We start from the raw sequence: 15,415 nt of genomic DNA on the forward strand, positions 1-15,415 counted from the left end.
CTGGGCAAGGTAGCATTCTAGGGAAGTGGAGGCAGGATGACCAACCTTGGCTAAATGGTGAATCTGAAGTCAACCAGGGGTCCAATGAGATGATTTCAAAAAACATAATAAACAAAGAAAAAAGAAAAGAACAGGGGAAGCCGGCCATGGGGGCACATGCCTTTAATCCAACACTTGGGAGGCAGAGGCAGGCAGATTTCTGAGTTTGAGGCTAGCCTGGTCTACAAAGTGAGTTCCAGGACAGCCAGGGCTACACAGAGAAACCCTGTCTCGGAAAAAAAAAAAAAAGAAAGAAAGAAAGAAAGCAAGCAAAGCAAAGTGCAGCACAGCACAGCACAGGGGTATGTGTTTATGACAGTCCATGAAACTAAGGTATTTACTGTTAAGAACAAGAGTTATGAGGTACTTGGAAAGATTACATAATCACTATACATACTAATCTTGTCTGAAACACGAAATTGATAGGTCCTGGGCTGGAGAGATGGCTCAGCGGTTAAGAGCACTGACTGCTCTTCCTAAGGTCCTGAGTTCAAATCCCAGCAACCACATGGTGGCTCACAACCATCTGTAATGGGATCTGACGCCCTCTTCTGGGGTGTCTGAAGACAGTTAACAGTGTACTTACATACAATAAAGAAATAAAATCTTTTAAAAAAAGAAATTGATAGGTCCTAAAATTTGAAGTTCTTATTGTTGTTTTTTTAGATGGAGGTCTCCATATATAGCCTAGGCTGGCTTCGAACTCATTCTCCTACCTCAGTCTCTCAAGTGCTGGGATTATAGGCATAAACCACCATGAATGCCTATTTGTAAATCTATCTATCCACGTATCTCTGTATCTATCCATCTATCTATCTATCTATCTATCTATCTATCATTTATCTATCAATCATCTATTTACTTTCTGCCAGTGTTTGTCTCACTGTAGTTCACCTGTATTTACTGTGTAGCCCAGGATGGCCTCAACCATAAAAGGACCTCCGTCCCTCTGCCTCCTGAGTGACTATGAGCACGTCCCTGCATGCCCACTTTGTTCATACATTTTTATTCATCTTCTTTCACAATTAACAAGAAACTTATATAAAAACACAATCTATCAGTTGTTTATATATTTAGGAACACATATACACACACCAACAGTTTAAAAAACAGAGGTCATGACTTTTGAGGAGAGTATGGGAGAGGCACGTATGAGGGGCTGGGAGGAGGAAAGGAAAAGAAGGAGATGATGTAATTACAATGCTTCCAAAACTAAGATATCTTTTGTTTTGGTTTGGTTTTGGGGGGAGGGGGGGCTTTTTTGTTATTGTTTTCCAAGACAAGGTTTTTCTCCGTGTAGCCCTGGCTGTTGTGGAACTCACTCTGTAGACCAGGCTGGCCTTGAACTCAACAGAGAACCATCTGCAGCTGCCTCCAGAGTGCTGGCATTAAAGGCATACACCACCACCGCCTGGCTATGAAGTATAATTTGAAATGTGTATTTTGGCAAAAAAAAAAAAAAAAGGAGGGGGGGCGCGCTGGAGAGATGGTTCAGTGGTTAAGGACACTGACTGTTCTTCCAGAGGTCCCGAGTTCAATTCCCAGCACCGCATGGTGGCTCACAGCCATCTGTAATTGGGTCTAATGCCCTCTTCTGGTGTGTCTGAAGACAGTGACAGCGTACTCACATACATTAAATAAACAAATCTTTTTTTAAAAAAGTGACTAGGGTATGGAAATCATTTCTGATGGGCAGTGAAGCCTGCTCCACAGTGGGGATTCATGTGGCACTATGAACCTGTGAACACAAACAAATCAATCTTTGGAGGAGGAGAAGGAGGAGGCAGATGTGGCAGGTGCTGCCAGATGTGGTAGTAAATGTCTTTAATCCTGCCTCCTGCACACCAGGCTGGCCTGGAGGCAGAGGTAGGCAGATTCTGTGAGTTTCAGGCCAGCCTGATCTACAGAGAGTTCTTGGACAGCCAGGGTTACAGAGAAACTCTGTCTCAAAACAAACAAACAAACAAACAAACAGGAGAAAAAAAAAAGAAAACAAACTAAATCAGCCAAACCATAGAACATAGAGCACAGCCAACAGAATACGCTCACTGCCCAGGAAAGTAAGAGTGAACAGACCTTCAGAGACTTCTGTGTCCAGGGATTTCAGTTCTTCCTCAATCTCAGATTTAAGTTTTAATAAAACTTCTGGATTCAGAGACTGGGGAGCCACATCTAGTTGAACTCCTGAAACAAACAAGAGGAGACAAGAGAGGTTGCTATAGCAAGAGGGACAGATACACCATTAGGAACCAGTGGCATCAGTCACTTGTGGAGGCTGTGGCAGGAGGGTCACTTCAGATCAGGATTTATAGAGCCAGCCTGAGCATCATAGGAATACCCTATCTCAAAACACCAACCAACAGACAAGACACAGACCTACTTACACTTAGCAGAAAGTCAGAAAACAAGTCAGTTTCATTCTCAAGACTAGAAGGTATTTTTGCAACATAACAAAGCTGAGGTACAGATCAGGGGAAGGGCATCTGCCCAAATGCAGGCACCCCGACTAACCCCCAGAACTGAAAAAAAAAAAAAAAAGCAGTAGAAACAGCAATTAATAAAAGTATGTAGGACTAAGTAAAGTCTACCATAGAAAAGAAACCCCTGAGCATTTCTGCCAGAAATGAGAAAACAGAATCCAGAAACACACAGGAGACAGGAAGAGAATGGTATCAACATGCATTGGTCCTATCTGGGCCGTATGGCCCCGAGATACTGAGGGCCACTTGTTTCAAGTGAGTTTCACTTAGGCCTCCTTTCCTTATCTTTATCCAGAGCCACATGGAACTAAGGTTCTACCCGCTCTCTCTGTGCTCTATATTACAGACCTCTAGGAAAGGCTGGACATAGTGGTTTATACCCATGATCCCAGCATTTGGGAGGCAGAGGTTGCCAAGTTTGATGCCAGCCTGGTATAATAACAAACTCTAGGCCAATCACGACTATATATGTAGTGAGATCCTGCCTCAGAAGTAAATAAACAAGAGAGCTCTTAGGAAACAGCAAAAACCTCTAAAGAACTGTGCTCAGATGACAGCATTAGAGCTTCCGGTGACAGAGAAGTGATTCCTGGAGCAAGTACCCCTGTGTTCTTGGCTCTGACTAAGAATCAATGCTAATGTGACTGCCTAGGACCTTATGGATAGCATAGCTTTGAGGTCATTCTCAACGTGGAGATCTACAGTGTTCCCACTTCTCCTTTTACTCCTTGGTTTTTCTATTGTATATGTGTACAGGGCAGGGGTGTATACAAGTGTGTGTGCAATCAGACGTGCACTTGTGTGCATCTGTAAGTGGAAGACACAGGATGACATCACATGCCTTCCTCGATTGCTTTATAGCATTTATTTATTTGTTATTTGATTTTACATGTATGAGGGTTTTACCTGAATGAATTTCTGTGTACCATGTAAATGCCTGGTGCTCATGGATGCCCTATAACTGGAGTTACAAATGGTTGTGAGTTGCCAAGTGGTGCTAGAGATTGAACCCAGGTCCTTTGCAAGAGTAGCCAGTATTCTTTACCAATATAGTATTTTACCAATATAGTATTTTAATTGATTACTTGGGAATTTCACATCACGCACCCTAATCACACTCACTTCCCAGTCCTCCCAAGTTCACTCTCATCCTTGTGAGACACACACACACACACACACACACACACAGAGAGAGGAGGCAGGACACAAGTCCAGTTTGAATTGTATATAAACTCGCTGGAGCATGGTCAAACTCCCAGTGGCCAGCCCCCTAAAGAAAACTGAGTCCTTTCTACCTGTACTCTGAGCAGAAGCCATCAACTGTGGGAAGCTAGGCTTCAACATCCTTATCATAATATTTCTTTTGGCATGTTTAGTGTTTGTTTTTAAGATTTATTTATATAAGTATACATAAAATAAATATATATTACATAAATGTGTACGTGTGTACTCTATGTATGTATGCATGACAGAAGAGGGCATCAGATCCCATTATAGATGGTTGTGAGCTACCATGTGCTTGCTAGAGTTGAACTTAGGACCTCTGGAAGAGCAGCCAGTGCTCTTAATACTGAGCTATCTCTCCAGCCCTTTATCACAATTTTTAAGAGTTCTCTTTGATGGCTTCCTTTTTAGGCTTTTACTTTGAGGGGGGAGGGGTAGGAGGGTACAGCAACTTTCTATGTCCTTTCCCAACGGTTTGTCTGCAGACATCAATGGACACCACTGTGAAAGTAGTTTTCCTTGCCTTTATAGTGATCAGGAGTTTGGATCCTGGGCTTCTCCATCATTTCTAGCAACATCACAGACCACAAACATCCACATGGTCGCCAGCATCAGCACATGCCTAGGACCTCCAGTTGGTTTCCAGTGGCAGCATGGACTGTGGACATCAGCATGGCCATGGCCAGTGTTCTGAACTGCTGAGCCGTTTCTTCAGTCCATTCCATCCGTCTTATTCTTTGAAATGGGGTCTTTGCTGAACTGGAGCACAGTAGCTAGCCAATGAGTACTAGGGATCCACTTGTCTCTGCCTCCCCAGTACGGGGTTACAGAACAATGCCACTGCATCTGGCTTTTACCACGTGGGTGCGGGGTCCAGCTTGCATGGTAGGCACTTTACTAATGGAGCTATCTCCTGGGACCTATCACACACTGCTTTGAGAGAGAAGGGGATGAAATTGGGTCTTACTAAATAGCCCTAACTGGCATCCAACACAATCATTCTGTCCCACATTCCAGTTGCTGAGACTGTGAGCATGTGTCATCATGCCTGGCTCCATAGTGCATACTTATAAGCCACATCAAATATGTGTGGTGAAGAGTGGTGTTTAAGAAGCAATCCAGCATGGGGCCAGAGAGATGGCTCAGTGGTTAGGAGCATGGACTGCTCTTCCAGAAGATCCAGGTTCAATTCCCAGCACCCACACGACAACTCTCAACTGTGTGGACCACCAGTTCCAGAGTAATCAGCACCTCACACAGACACGCATGCACACAAGACAAACACATGTGAGTAAATGCACATAAAATAAAAATAAATAAATCATAGAAGAAATGTAAAAAAGAGCAGCCCAGCATGCATCTGCTGCCAACGTCTTCACTATTCAATGAGCAGAACACCTTTTACCCACTGCCCTTCCTTGTCCTGATGATTATCCTCCAAGGACCAATTTAAGTCTGCTTCTCCATCATGCCTTCAGTCTTCAGTGATGTTTTTTAAAAGAGAGAGTCTCAACTTTCCCAGGCAGGACTTGAGCTCATAAAGTCAAGGGTGACCTTGAACTTCTGACTTGTGTGTCACCATGCCCGGTTTTACATGGTGTGGGGACTAAGCCTAGGGTTTTATGCAAGCACTCTATCAACTGCCCTACAATCCAAGCCTTCAGTCACACTTACCCATGCTTGAAGTTCAGTAGACGACTTTCAGGATCACACAGTTAAAACACTTACATGTACTCTAGCCTATGTCTGATGCTTTTACACTTTGTTCTGACCAGATTACAAACACTCTGAGACACTCGCATTCTTAAGACTTATGGCAAACGTGAACTAAGGAAAGACAAATACTTGGTAGTGGGGGCTGTCACTCTCTGCTGTGGTACAACCTAAAGGATCACAGTGGATAGAAGACTACGCACAGAACACAACCTCACTGCATATACACAACTGCTGGTAGAAAGAGACAAGAAGAAACTGAATTTCCATCACTTATACAGACAAAAAAAATGGTTCAAATATAAATTTAAAGAAATAAAAAGTTATTTACTACTGCTTTGAGGCTACTAGAATGGGAAAATAAATTAAAAAGTAAGTAAACTGAGAAGCGATATTCTACAAGAGAATGTAAAAACTAAGCAACCACATATACAGGGCAGTAAACACTCCATTTATTTAGGGCAGTGGATCAAGATAGGGAATACAAGGAAGGGAAGAAAGGAATCAGAGCTCAACTACTGCCTCCACACTTAATAGAACTATATCCACTAACCGAAGCATAAGAAAAGACCTCAGCTTTAGAACGACAGTCTGTAAATCAACGAGGCCTCATCAGTACTTGCCCATGCACCAATAATCCATGAAAAAACAATGTTTAAAAACAGACCTTCTATCTGCAGTGGTAGCTCATGCCTGTAATCCTAGCATTTGGGAGGCTGAGGCATAAGAACTGTCACAACTTCAAGGACAGTAGAGATAGAAGGGAGGGAGGGAGGGAGGGAGGGAGGGAGGAAGAAGGAAGTCATTCTGTTAAGTGATTTATTATGGAACCGTAGAATGTATGATTAAAGTTTTTGTACACAGTCTCAAATAAGAAGTGATGCCATCTGTCATGGGCTTCTTTCTGGAAGACATGCACGTCTAAAGCATACACAGCCCCACACAGTCCCTGCCACCAGCAGCAGCCCACACAGTAAATGACATTTTCTTGGTTACCATATGCCTCACACCCCAGCAGATTTAGGAGAAGCAGCTGATTCAAGGAGTTCCCATTCTCATGAACTGACATGATGCTGATTACACAGGACAAGTTGTCATACTTGATAAGAAGCCATGTGGAAAGCCTACCCCAGTATTAGGATACAAAAGGCTAGCTAGCTACCCACCCAAGGACAGACAGACTCAGTGATCTTCATCTAATTAATCCTCTCCACCCAGACGTAACTACACAGCAGGGCCAATGCCGCATGAATCCTGTTCAATGACTCCCGGGGCAAATATTCAGCACACTGAGATCCACCCACCTCAACCAGACTAAGAGCTCACCGAGTCAGCAGCCAGCGCGTCCCAGCACTGAGACTAGCCCAGAACTCTCCAGTTAAGGACCACTAGCACTTTGTGGCCAACTGAATAGGCTAAATCAGAGAGAAGTAAACTCTAGCTATAAATCTCCAAACTGAGACATACTAAGTCACCCCTAAGGTCAGACCGGAGAAACGGCCTGATCTTCTCCTTTAGACCTCTGCAGGCACCTGGGATACATGTGGTACACATACATATAGGCAGGTAAAACACTAAGGTGCATAATATAAAATAAATAAGCCTAAAAATAATGTTTTTCAGATGAGATAGTGGTGCACATCTTTAATCCCAGCCCTTAAGGGGCAGAGAGAAAAGGATCTCTGACCAGTCTACATAGAGAATCCCAGGAAAGCAATGTGAGACTGTCTCTAAATTAATTAATTAACTAATTACATTTTAAATTAAGTAGCTGAGCGTGATGGGATACTCCTTTAACCCCAGCACTTGGGAGGCAGAGACAAGCAAATCTCCTGAGTTACAGGTCAGCAAAGCAATACAATGACACCCTGCCCCCACAGGCTTGTTTCCTTTTTTCTTTCTGTTTTTTTTTTGTTTGTTTGTTTTTTGGTTTTTTTTGTTTTTTGTTTTGTTTTGTTTTGTTTTTTTGTCAACTTGATACAAGCTAGGGTCATTTGGAAAGAGGTAACTTCAACTGAGAAAATGACTCCATCAGATCAGCCTGTAGGTGAGTCTATAGGACATTTTCTTGAATAACAGTACATGTGGGTGGGCCCAGCCCACTGAGGGCAGTTATCACCCCAGGCAGGTGGTGCTCTGTGGCACTGCCTCTGCTTCAGTGCCTAACCTCCAGTCTTCTGCCGTGTTTGGGTTATTGCCTTGGCTCCCCTCAATGACAGACTGTGTTCAGAACACATAAGCCAAGCTACTTTTCATCATGGTGTTTACTTATCACAGCAATAGAAAGGAAATTAAGATAAAACAAACAAACAAATATGAGCTAACATCAACTCTCAAGTTTGTAAGTTATAAAGAGTGACAACAGCAGTTGAGTGTGGTAGCACACGCCTTTACTCCCAGCACTTGGGAGACAGAGGCAGGCGGATTTCTGAGTTCGAGGCCAGCCTGGTCTATGGAGTGAGTTCCAGGACAGCCAGAGCTACACAGAGAAACCCTGTCTCAAAAAAACAAAAAAAAAAAAAAAGAAAAAAGAAAAAAGGATAGGAAACAGATTTCCCCACAGACACACAAATGGCCAGTAGCACATAAAAGTGTGTTCAACACATTAGCCACTACAGAAAGACAGATTAGAACTACCAGGGCTTGGGAGCTAAGGGCCTAAGACATGACTCAGCAGGTAAAGGGGCTTGCAGCACAAGCATGGTGACCCGAGTTCTACCCTTAGAACCCACACGAAGATGGAGAGAATTCCAGACAGTTGTCCTATGACCTCCATATGTACCACACACACACACACACACACACACACACACACACAAAGTATGGTGGTTTACACTTAGAATAATCTTAAGAGGACTGCAGTGAGTTTGAGGCTAAATTAGGATACAAAGTTCCAGGCCAACCTGGGCTAGTGAGGCTCCGTTTCAAAAAGTCCAAATAAATAATATTTAAATATAGAATTACATATGACAAAGCAATCCTACATCTGGGATATATTCCAGACAGAATTTAAAACAAGAGGCAGGGATGTAGCTCAGTTGGCTGCATGCTTGCTGGCACGCAATATAGCCCTGGGTGCCATCCCGACTGTCACATAAACAGGCATGTTTCATGTGACATGCTCCCCATGCTCAGTCACCTCACAGGCCCATCAACCTAAAATGTCAACACTCAAGACTTCAAGGTCACCTCCAGCTACACATACAATTCATGGCTAGCCTGGGCTACACGAGACCTAATCTCCAAACAACAGAAAGAGCTCAAAGCAGGAACTTAGCACATATTTGTACATCCATGTTCAAGGCAGAATTACTCACAATAGCTAAAATGTATGAAAACCCAAATCTCCATAAACAGGTGAATGGGTAAATAAAGTGTGGTGTATACAGATACTCTGCCTTAAGAAGGAAAGAGACACACCATAATGTAAGTCACAAGTCACAAAATGATAAGCACCTAAGAGCTAAAGTCATAGGGAATTAGACAAACAGCAGGTACTTGCAGTTTTAGAAGGCATAATACGAGGTTATTACAAACACATGTATGTGACTGAAACATTACTGATGGCAATGTAACTATCCTTCCAAAAAAGAATTATATAAAGCTGGGTCTGTAGCTCAGAGGTAAGACATATAATTAGCATCCATGAGACCCTGGGTTCAACTCCCAGTACTATACAAAAAAAAAAAAGAATAGAAATGTCTTCTTATTAAATCTGTATTAATAATGAGCACAGAAACAAAGCAGTTTATGTTAATATATGCCAAGTTGAATGTAATAAAACATATCACTTGGCATGTAATTAATATGCAAGGCAGAAGGATTCGAAGCAGTCAAAATATATAACTCAAACTAAGTATGGTAGCTTACACTGGTAATCCCAGCCTAGATCAGGGCCAGCTAAGCTGCACGAAACCCTGTGTCAAAGAAAAAAGGAACAAACAAAAACACAAAGAGAAAGAAAAGACTTAACACGGAAGAGTGCAGTACAGAAGCCTCATTCAGAAAAGCCAGGGAAGAGTTAACTACTCATGGAAAAGCACACCCAGAGCAAGACTCACGTAGGAAATAATGAAGACTACACAATGTGACAGAAAACCCCCAGCCATGGACAGCCCCACCTTCTGCAGCCACTTCTCAGTTACTGCTCCACAGACTTGAAACCAAACCCTAACTAACCACAGTGCTATCATAAATCCTATTCATAGACGATGACACAGGGCTGAGAGCCACACCACATTTCAGGGAATAAACGGGTAACAAGGAAGCCACAAGAAACCAGTGCTTTCCTAGGGGGGTTGCTCTAATGCTTGGTGGTGCAAGCCTGTAATCTCAGCATCCAGAAGGCTTCGTTCAGCAGAGAGGTCATATGCTTAAGGCCAAGTAGGGCTCACAGTAAGGCTCTGAAGCTCAGTGGTAGACAGAGTGCTTACTGAACACAGCAAGGCTGGCTCTGGCAGGCTGGTTCAGCTCAGTTGTTCTGGCTTACACTCCTCTCCAAGCTGCCTGGCTCAATCTAGCTTCTCTCAGCCTCTTTCTGAATTGCTCTGCCTGAGCTAGAGCTAACTTTGGCAATTTGTTCTAATCTTCTGAAGCCTCCATATTCTCTGACGTCAGCTGCCTCTGCTGAGCGAACTGAGCTCACCTCCACTGTACTGCCTCCTGCACTGAATGAACTGCCTGGTCTACAAAGCGAGTTCCAGGGCAGCCAGGGCCACACTGAGAAACCCTGTCTCGGGGGAAAAAACAATAAGGACAGCTACCAATTTTTAAATTTTAATTCTTGTTATTATGAATGTATGTGCTCATGCGTGTATGTCATGTATATATCCACAGTACACATGTGAGGGCCAGAGGTTCTAGACTCCCCACCAAGGTAGAGTTACAGGTGGTTGTGGGTGCCGTGACTCACACCTAACATGAGTGCTAACCCAGGTCCTCCTGAAGAGTACTATGTGCTCTTTATCACTTAGCCATGTTTCTAGTCTTATTTTGTTTTTGAGAAATTCCCATATAGCCCGGGCTAGACAAGACTAGCCTTAACTCCTGATCTTCAGGCAGGCCTCAGCCTCTTCCTCTTTATTTTTATGTGTATGGGTGTTCTGTCTGTGTATATATCTATGTACCACATGCATGTCTGGTGCCCAAGGAGGCCCTGTAATTGGAGTTGCATACAGTTGTGAGCTGCCATGTGGGGGCTGGGAATTGAACCTGAATCCTGTAGAAAAGCGGCCAGTGCTCTTAACCATAAGCCATCTCTCCAGCCCAGGGCCCAGCTTCTTTTGTTGTTTTTGTTTTTTGAGACAGGGTTTCTTTGTGTAGCTCTGGCTGTCCTGGAACTCACTCTGTAGACCAGGCTGGCCTCAAACTCAGAAATCCTCCTGCCTCTGCCTCCCAAGTGCTGGGATTAAAGGCGTGCGCCACCACGCCCGGCAGGGCCCAGCTTCTTAAGTGACATCTACCAACACACAGACTTCATGTTTAGGTTTAGTTATATATATAGAGACCAGGCTGTGAGCCACCATGTGGTGCTGGGAAATGAACTCCAGTCCTCTAGAAGAGCAGCCAGTGCTCTTAACCACTGAGCCATCTCCACAGCCCCAGAAGGGGGATAAATTTTAAAAACAAAAAATTGGGACATGTACACAAAATCAGCTATGAAGGTGGGGATAACAAGAATCAAAAAAAGCTAAAGAAGAGCTTTACAAAATGTGGCCCTGGCCACAGCTCCAGACCCGTTCTTATCAGACAGGGGAAAGGGGGCACGGTTGTCATTTTAGTATTTGTTCATGATGTTACAGGTTCAATCTCAGTACTAACAAAAAGGAAGAAAAGAAAATACGAACAACTGAGCAGGAAATAAGGGCCCAAAGTAAGATTTAATGGAACACAGCCACCCTCATCCATGTGTGGCTGAGGGCTCTTTCCAGGCCAGCAAAGATGACAGCTGCAGCCAGGCTCTGCTTTGGCTTCGTACTGCTGCTTATCACAACCACAGTTACACTGCTGTGACTCTAACTCCTCACCACTGAACTCCCATGCCGACGAACACACCACACTGTTCGTTCTCTCTTATCTCGCCTGTAAGTGCCGACGTGTCAAACAAGGAAAGAAGAAAGGGGGTTTGAATAGTCTGGCTTTAAGGCAGAACAGTGTAGGTTTTGATGATCAAGAGAAGGCAAAGTATGGTGTTTACTATCCTGAAATAATAGAAAAAACAAAATATCACCAAACTATAAAAACTCATCAAGGGGCTGGAGAGATGGCTCAGCGGTTAAGAGCACTGACTGCTCTTCCAGAGGTCCTGAGTTCAATTCCCAGCAACCACATGGTGGCTCACAACCATCTGTAATGAGATCCAATGCCCTCTTCTGGGGTGTCTGAAGACAGTGACAATGTACTCATGTATATAAAATAAATAAATCTTTTAAAAAATTTATGATATTGAGATTAATTAAATCTTAAATCATGCTATATTTAATCAGACCACAATAGAATTAAGCTAGGAGTCAGTAATAAAAAGACTAATAAAAGACTAATAATAAAAATAAAAGCCAATCCCAGCACTTGGGTGGCAGAGGCAGGTGAATTTCTGAGTTCGAGGCCAGCCTGGTCTACAAAGTGAGGTCCAGGACAGCCAGGGCTATACAGAGAAACCCTGTCTCGAAAAACCAAAAAAATAAAAAATAAAAATAAAAGCCCTGAATACTTGAAGATTAATTAGTATACCTGTAAGTAACACAAAAGTCAAAGAGAAAAATCTGAAGAAAAACAAAGTACTATTTTGATCCAAATGAAAAACACAAGCCATCTGTGGTGACAAATGCATGTGATGTCGTAAGTGGACGGCAAAGACAGAAGTCAGCCAATCCCAGAACAGCTTGAGAACCTGACACAGGGTCAACCAGTAGGTCAGTCTCTGAAGCCACCTCCATGCCATTCAGTGTGAAGAACCTGGAAGCTCCAGCAGTCTATCCACACTCATCCCTCCAGGAGACTAAGGAAGGATGAAAAGCAGCAGGAGAGCGTTGGAAGTGCTGGTGTAGGACTTGAATCCTAACTCTGAAGAGACTGAAGCAGGTAGATCTCTATGAGATGGAAGCCTGATCTCCATAGCAACTTCCACACCAGTCAGGGCTACATAGAAAGACCTTGTCCCCAAAACAAAAAACATAAAAAAAACATTAAAAAAAAAAAAAACAAACAAACAAGAGAAAGGGGAAAGGGAAGACAAGAGCAAGACAAGATTGGTGGGTTTCACATTACTTTTGATGTTTTCCATTGTTAAAAATGTTTTTATTACTTATGTGTGCACACATGTGTACATGTGCACATCTCAGCTCACGTAAGCTCCATCTCCAGGACTCACACAGTAGGAGAGAACCAACTCTCACAAACTGGCTGTCCTTCCTCCCTTCTTCCTCCCTCTCCCTCTTTCCCCCTCCCTCCCTCCCTCTCTCTCCTACACACACGCGCGCGCGCACACACACACACACACACACACACTCACTGTGCACACATGCATCATAAAAATGTAATAAAACAATTTTAAATCAAGATGAGTACATATATTATAATACAAAAAATTATATTGAAAATTAGTCTCTCAGATATCTGAACATCTTACATAAATTTAACATTCAATAGTCAATTATAAGATTTTTTTTTTAAATTTAGCCTGCATGTATGTGTAGGCACAGCATGTCACATGCCTGGAGTTCAGGGGACACTTATGACTGGTTCACTCCTTCTACCTCCTGAGCCACCCTCAGGGTCTTAGTTTTTTATTTGCTGACAAGGTCTCATGTAGCCCAGATTGGCCTTGATTTCTCTATGTAGCTAAAAATGGACTTGAATTCCTGGATCTCCTGTCCGCACCTGATAAGTACTAGAATAGAGGAATGTACCACTAGGTAAAATCAATCTGGTCTACATGAGACCTTTACTCAAAAAAACAAAAACAAAAACAGAACCAGGCATCTGGCTGCAAACACACTGAAACCCAACTCTCAACAAGTAGAGGCAGGTGTGTGTCTGTAAGTTCAGTACTAGCATGGTCTACATATCAAGTTCCAATTCTGCCAAGGATACAGTAAGACCATGTCACAAACAAAGGTGGAGGGAGAGAATCAACTGTCAACACAGCTGTCTTCTGCACCATACTCATATAAATTCAATAAATCTTAAAAAAACACAAAAACCACAGTTGTCCTCTGACCTCCACACTGTGGTAATTAAATGAAAGTGGCCGCACAGGTTCATGAGGGTGGTATTATAGGAGTTGTGGTCTTGTTGGAGGTGGTGTTACTGGGGTCTCAGATGCTCAAGCCAGTTCTCTTCCTGTTGCCTTTGAATCAAGTTGAACTCTCAACTCCTTTTCCATCACCCATCTGCCTGCACTCCACCATGTTTCCCACATGATGATAATGGACTAAACCTCTAAACTGTAAGCCAGCCCCAATTAAATGTCTTCCTTTAACAGCTGAACTGGTCATGGTGATGGTGTCTCTTCACAGCAATAAAACCATAACTAAGACACCCTAACTCACAACTGTCAGGAGCCATGATGGGACAAGCTAATAACTAGCAGGTGATCATCCTGAAATGGCCTGCTTCAGATTATTATATAATCTGCAACAGGTGCGCCCTTATTAAACAAGACTATAAGAGATTCATTTTAGGAATGATTCCTGCTATTAATATGCTTTTCCTGTTATTATTAAACAAATATAACAATCACTAAGTAGTAGCACACCCCCTTAGAGCAGATCTCTGCAGATCCACGAAGATGTAATGTCTTGTAGTGATGTTATATAGACAAATAGATGACTTAAGTTTAATGATGATCCTATAAGAATTCCTATAACTATATCTGTGATTATTAAGCTCTTTTATAGTGGGGCTGCTATTAGGTCCTTTTCTGATAGTCAAAACTGCAATGAGAACTCTGCCAGTCTTCCAAGTGTCACCAGTTAATTGCTCTTAGACGGTAACCAGACTTTCTCCTACTCAGAGCACATTCCAAGAAGTTGTAAAACAATTAACCAAAGGTCATAAAAAGGGAACTAATGATTTATTATAGGTGCTAGGACAGAAGATAAAATATTGACTGGGTTTATCCATACAAAACTTTGCTAGTAACTTAGGGTTTTAAACCTTCAGTGAGCCTGTGATGCTGGGACAGGTGATGGATGTTTAGTTAGATAATTACTCCTAATGGCTCTGCATGGAAACATCTCAGTTGTAAACTTCTACTTCAATTTTATGATTTGATTTTTGTGTGAACTTGTGATGAACTTTGTAACATACGATCATGTATTCTGAAAGATGCTGTAAGTGCTGAGGACAAAGAGAAGAGTCAGAACTGAACTGAGAAGAACAGAGGTGAGAAGAACTGAGCTGTGGACAAGTTTTTAGACAGAACACTTTTTAGACAGAACCAAACTCAAGAAGAACTTAGAAGTATAGGCCCAGCATTGGGAGAAAAGGCATTGAGAATTAGAGCATTATTGTGACATCAGAGCAGAAGGAGAGCGAGATTAGAAGGATGCAGCGCGAATAACATAGAAACTATAGATAACATAAAATACTAAGAGAGCAATGTGCAGAATGCAGAGGGAAAGAGGAAAAAAGAAGACGCTGCAGAGAGCAGAAGGAGCAGGCAGGCTTCTCCTTACCATGGGACCTGTTCTGTCCCATGGTAAGGACCAGGCTTAGTCTCATTAAAAGGAACAAAGGGCCAAGCAGTGGTGGTGCACACCTGTAATCCCAGCACTTGGGAGGCAGAGGCAGGTGGATTTCCGAGTTTGAGGCCAGCCTGGTCTACAGAGTGAGTTCCAGGACAGCCAGGGCTACACAGAGAAACTGTCTTGAAAAGCCAAAAAGGAGTGGGGCTGGAGATATGGCTCAGTGGTTAAGAGCACTGACTGCTCTTCTGAAGGTCCTGAGTTCAAATCCCA

At 42.9% G+C, this 15,415-nt stretch overlaps 1 protein-coding gene across 2 annotated transcripts in view; it reads right to left on the reverse strand.

The window, feature by feature from the left end:
- Nucleotides 1-15,415, reverse strand: part of Bcl2l13 (BCL2 like 13) — a 57,450-nt gene that overhangs the window by 27,568 nt on the left and 14,467 nt on the right. For both annotated transcript variants that reach the window (XM_021164684.3, XM_021164685.3), the window contains one exon: nucleotides 2,116-2,223. In XM_021164684.3, the coding sequence (XP_021020343.2) occupies nucleotides 2,116-2,223 (108 nt within the window). The remainder of the gene's footprint in view (nucleotides 1-2,115; nucleotides 2,224-15,415) is intronic.

Source organism: Mus caroli, unplaced genomic scaffold, assembly GCF_978045245.1.
Source record: "Mus caroli unplaced genomic scaffold, Mus_caroli_1 scaffold_7, whole genome shotgun sequence".
NCBI classification, from domain to species: domain Eukaryota; kingdom Metazoa; phylum Chordata; class Mammalia; order Rodentia; family Muridae; genus Mus; species Mus caroli.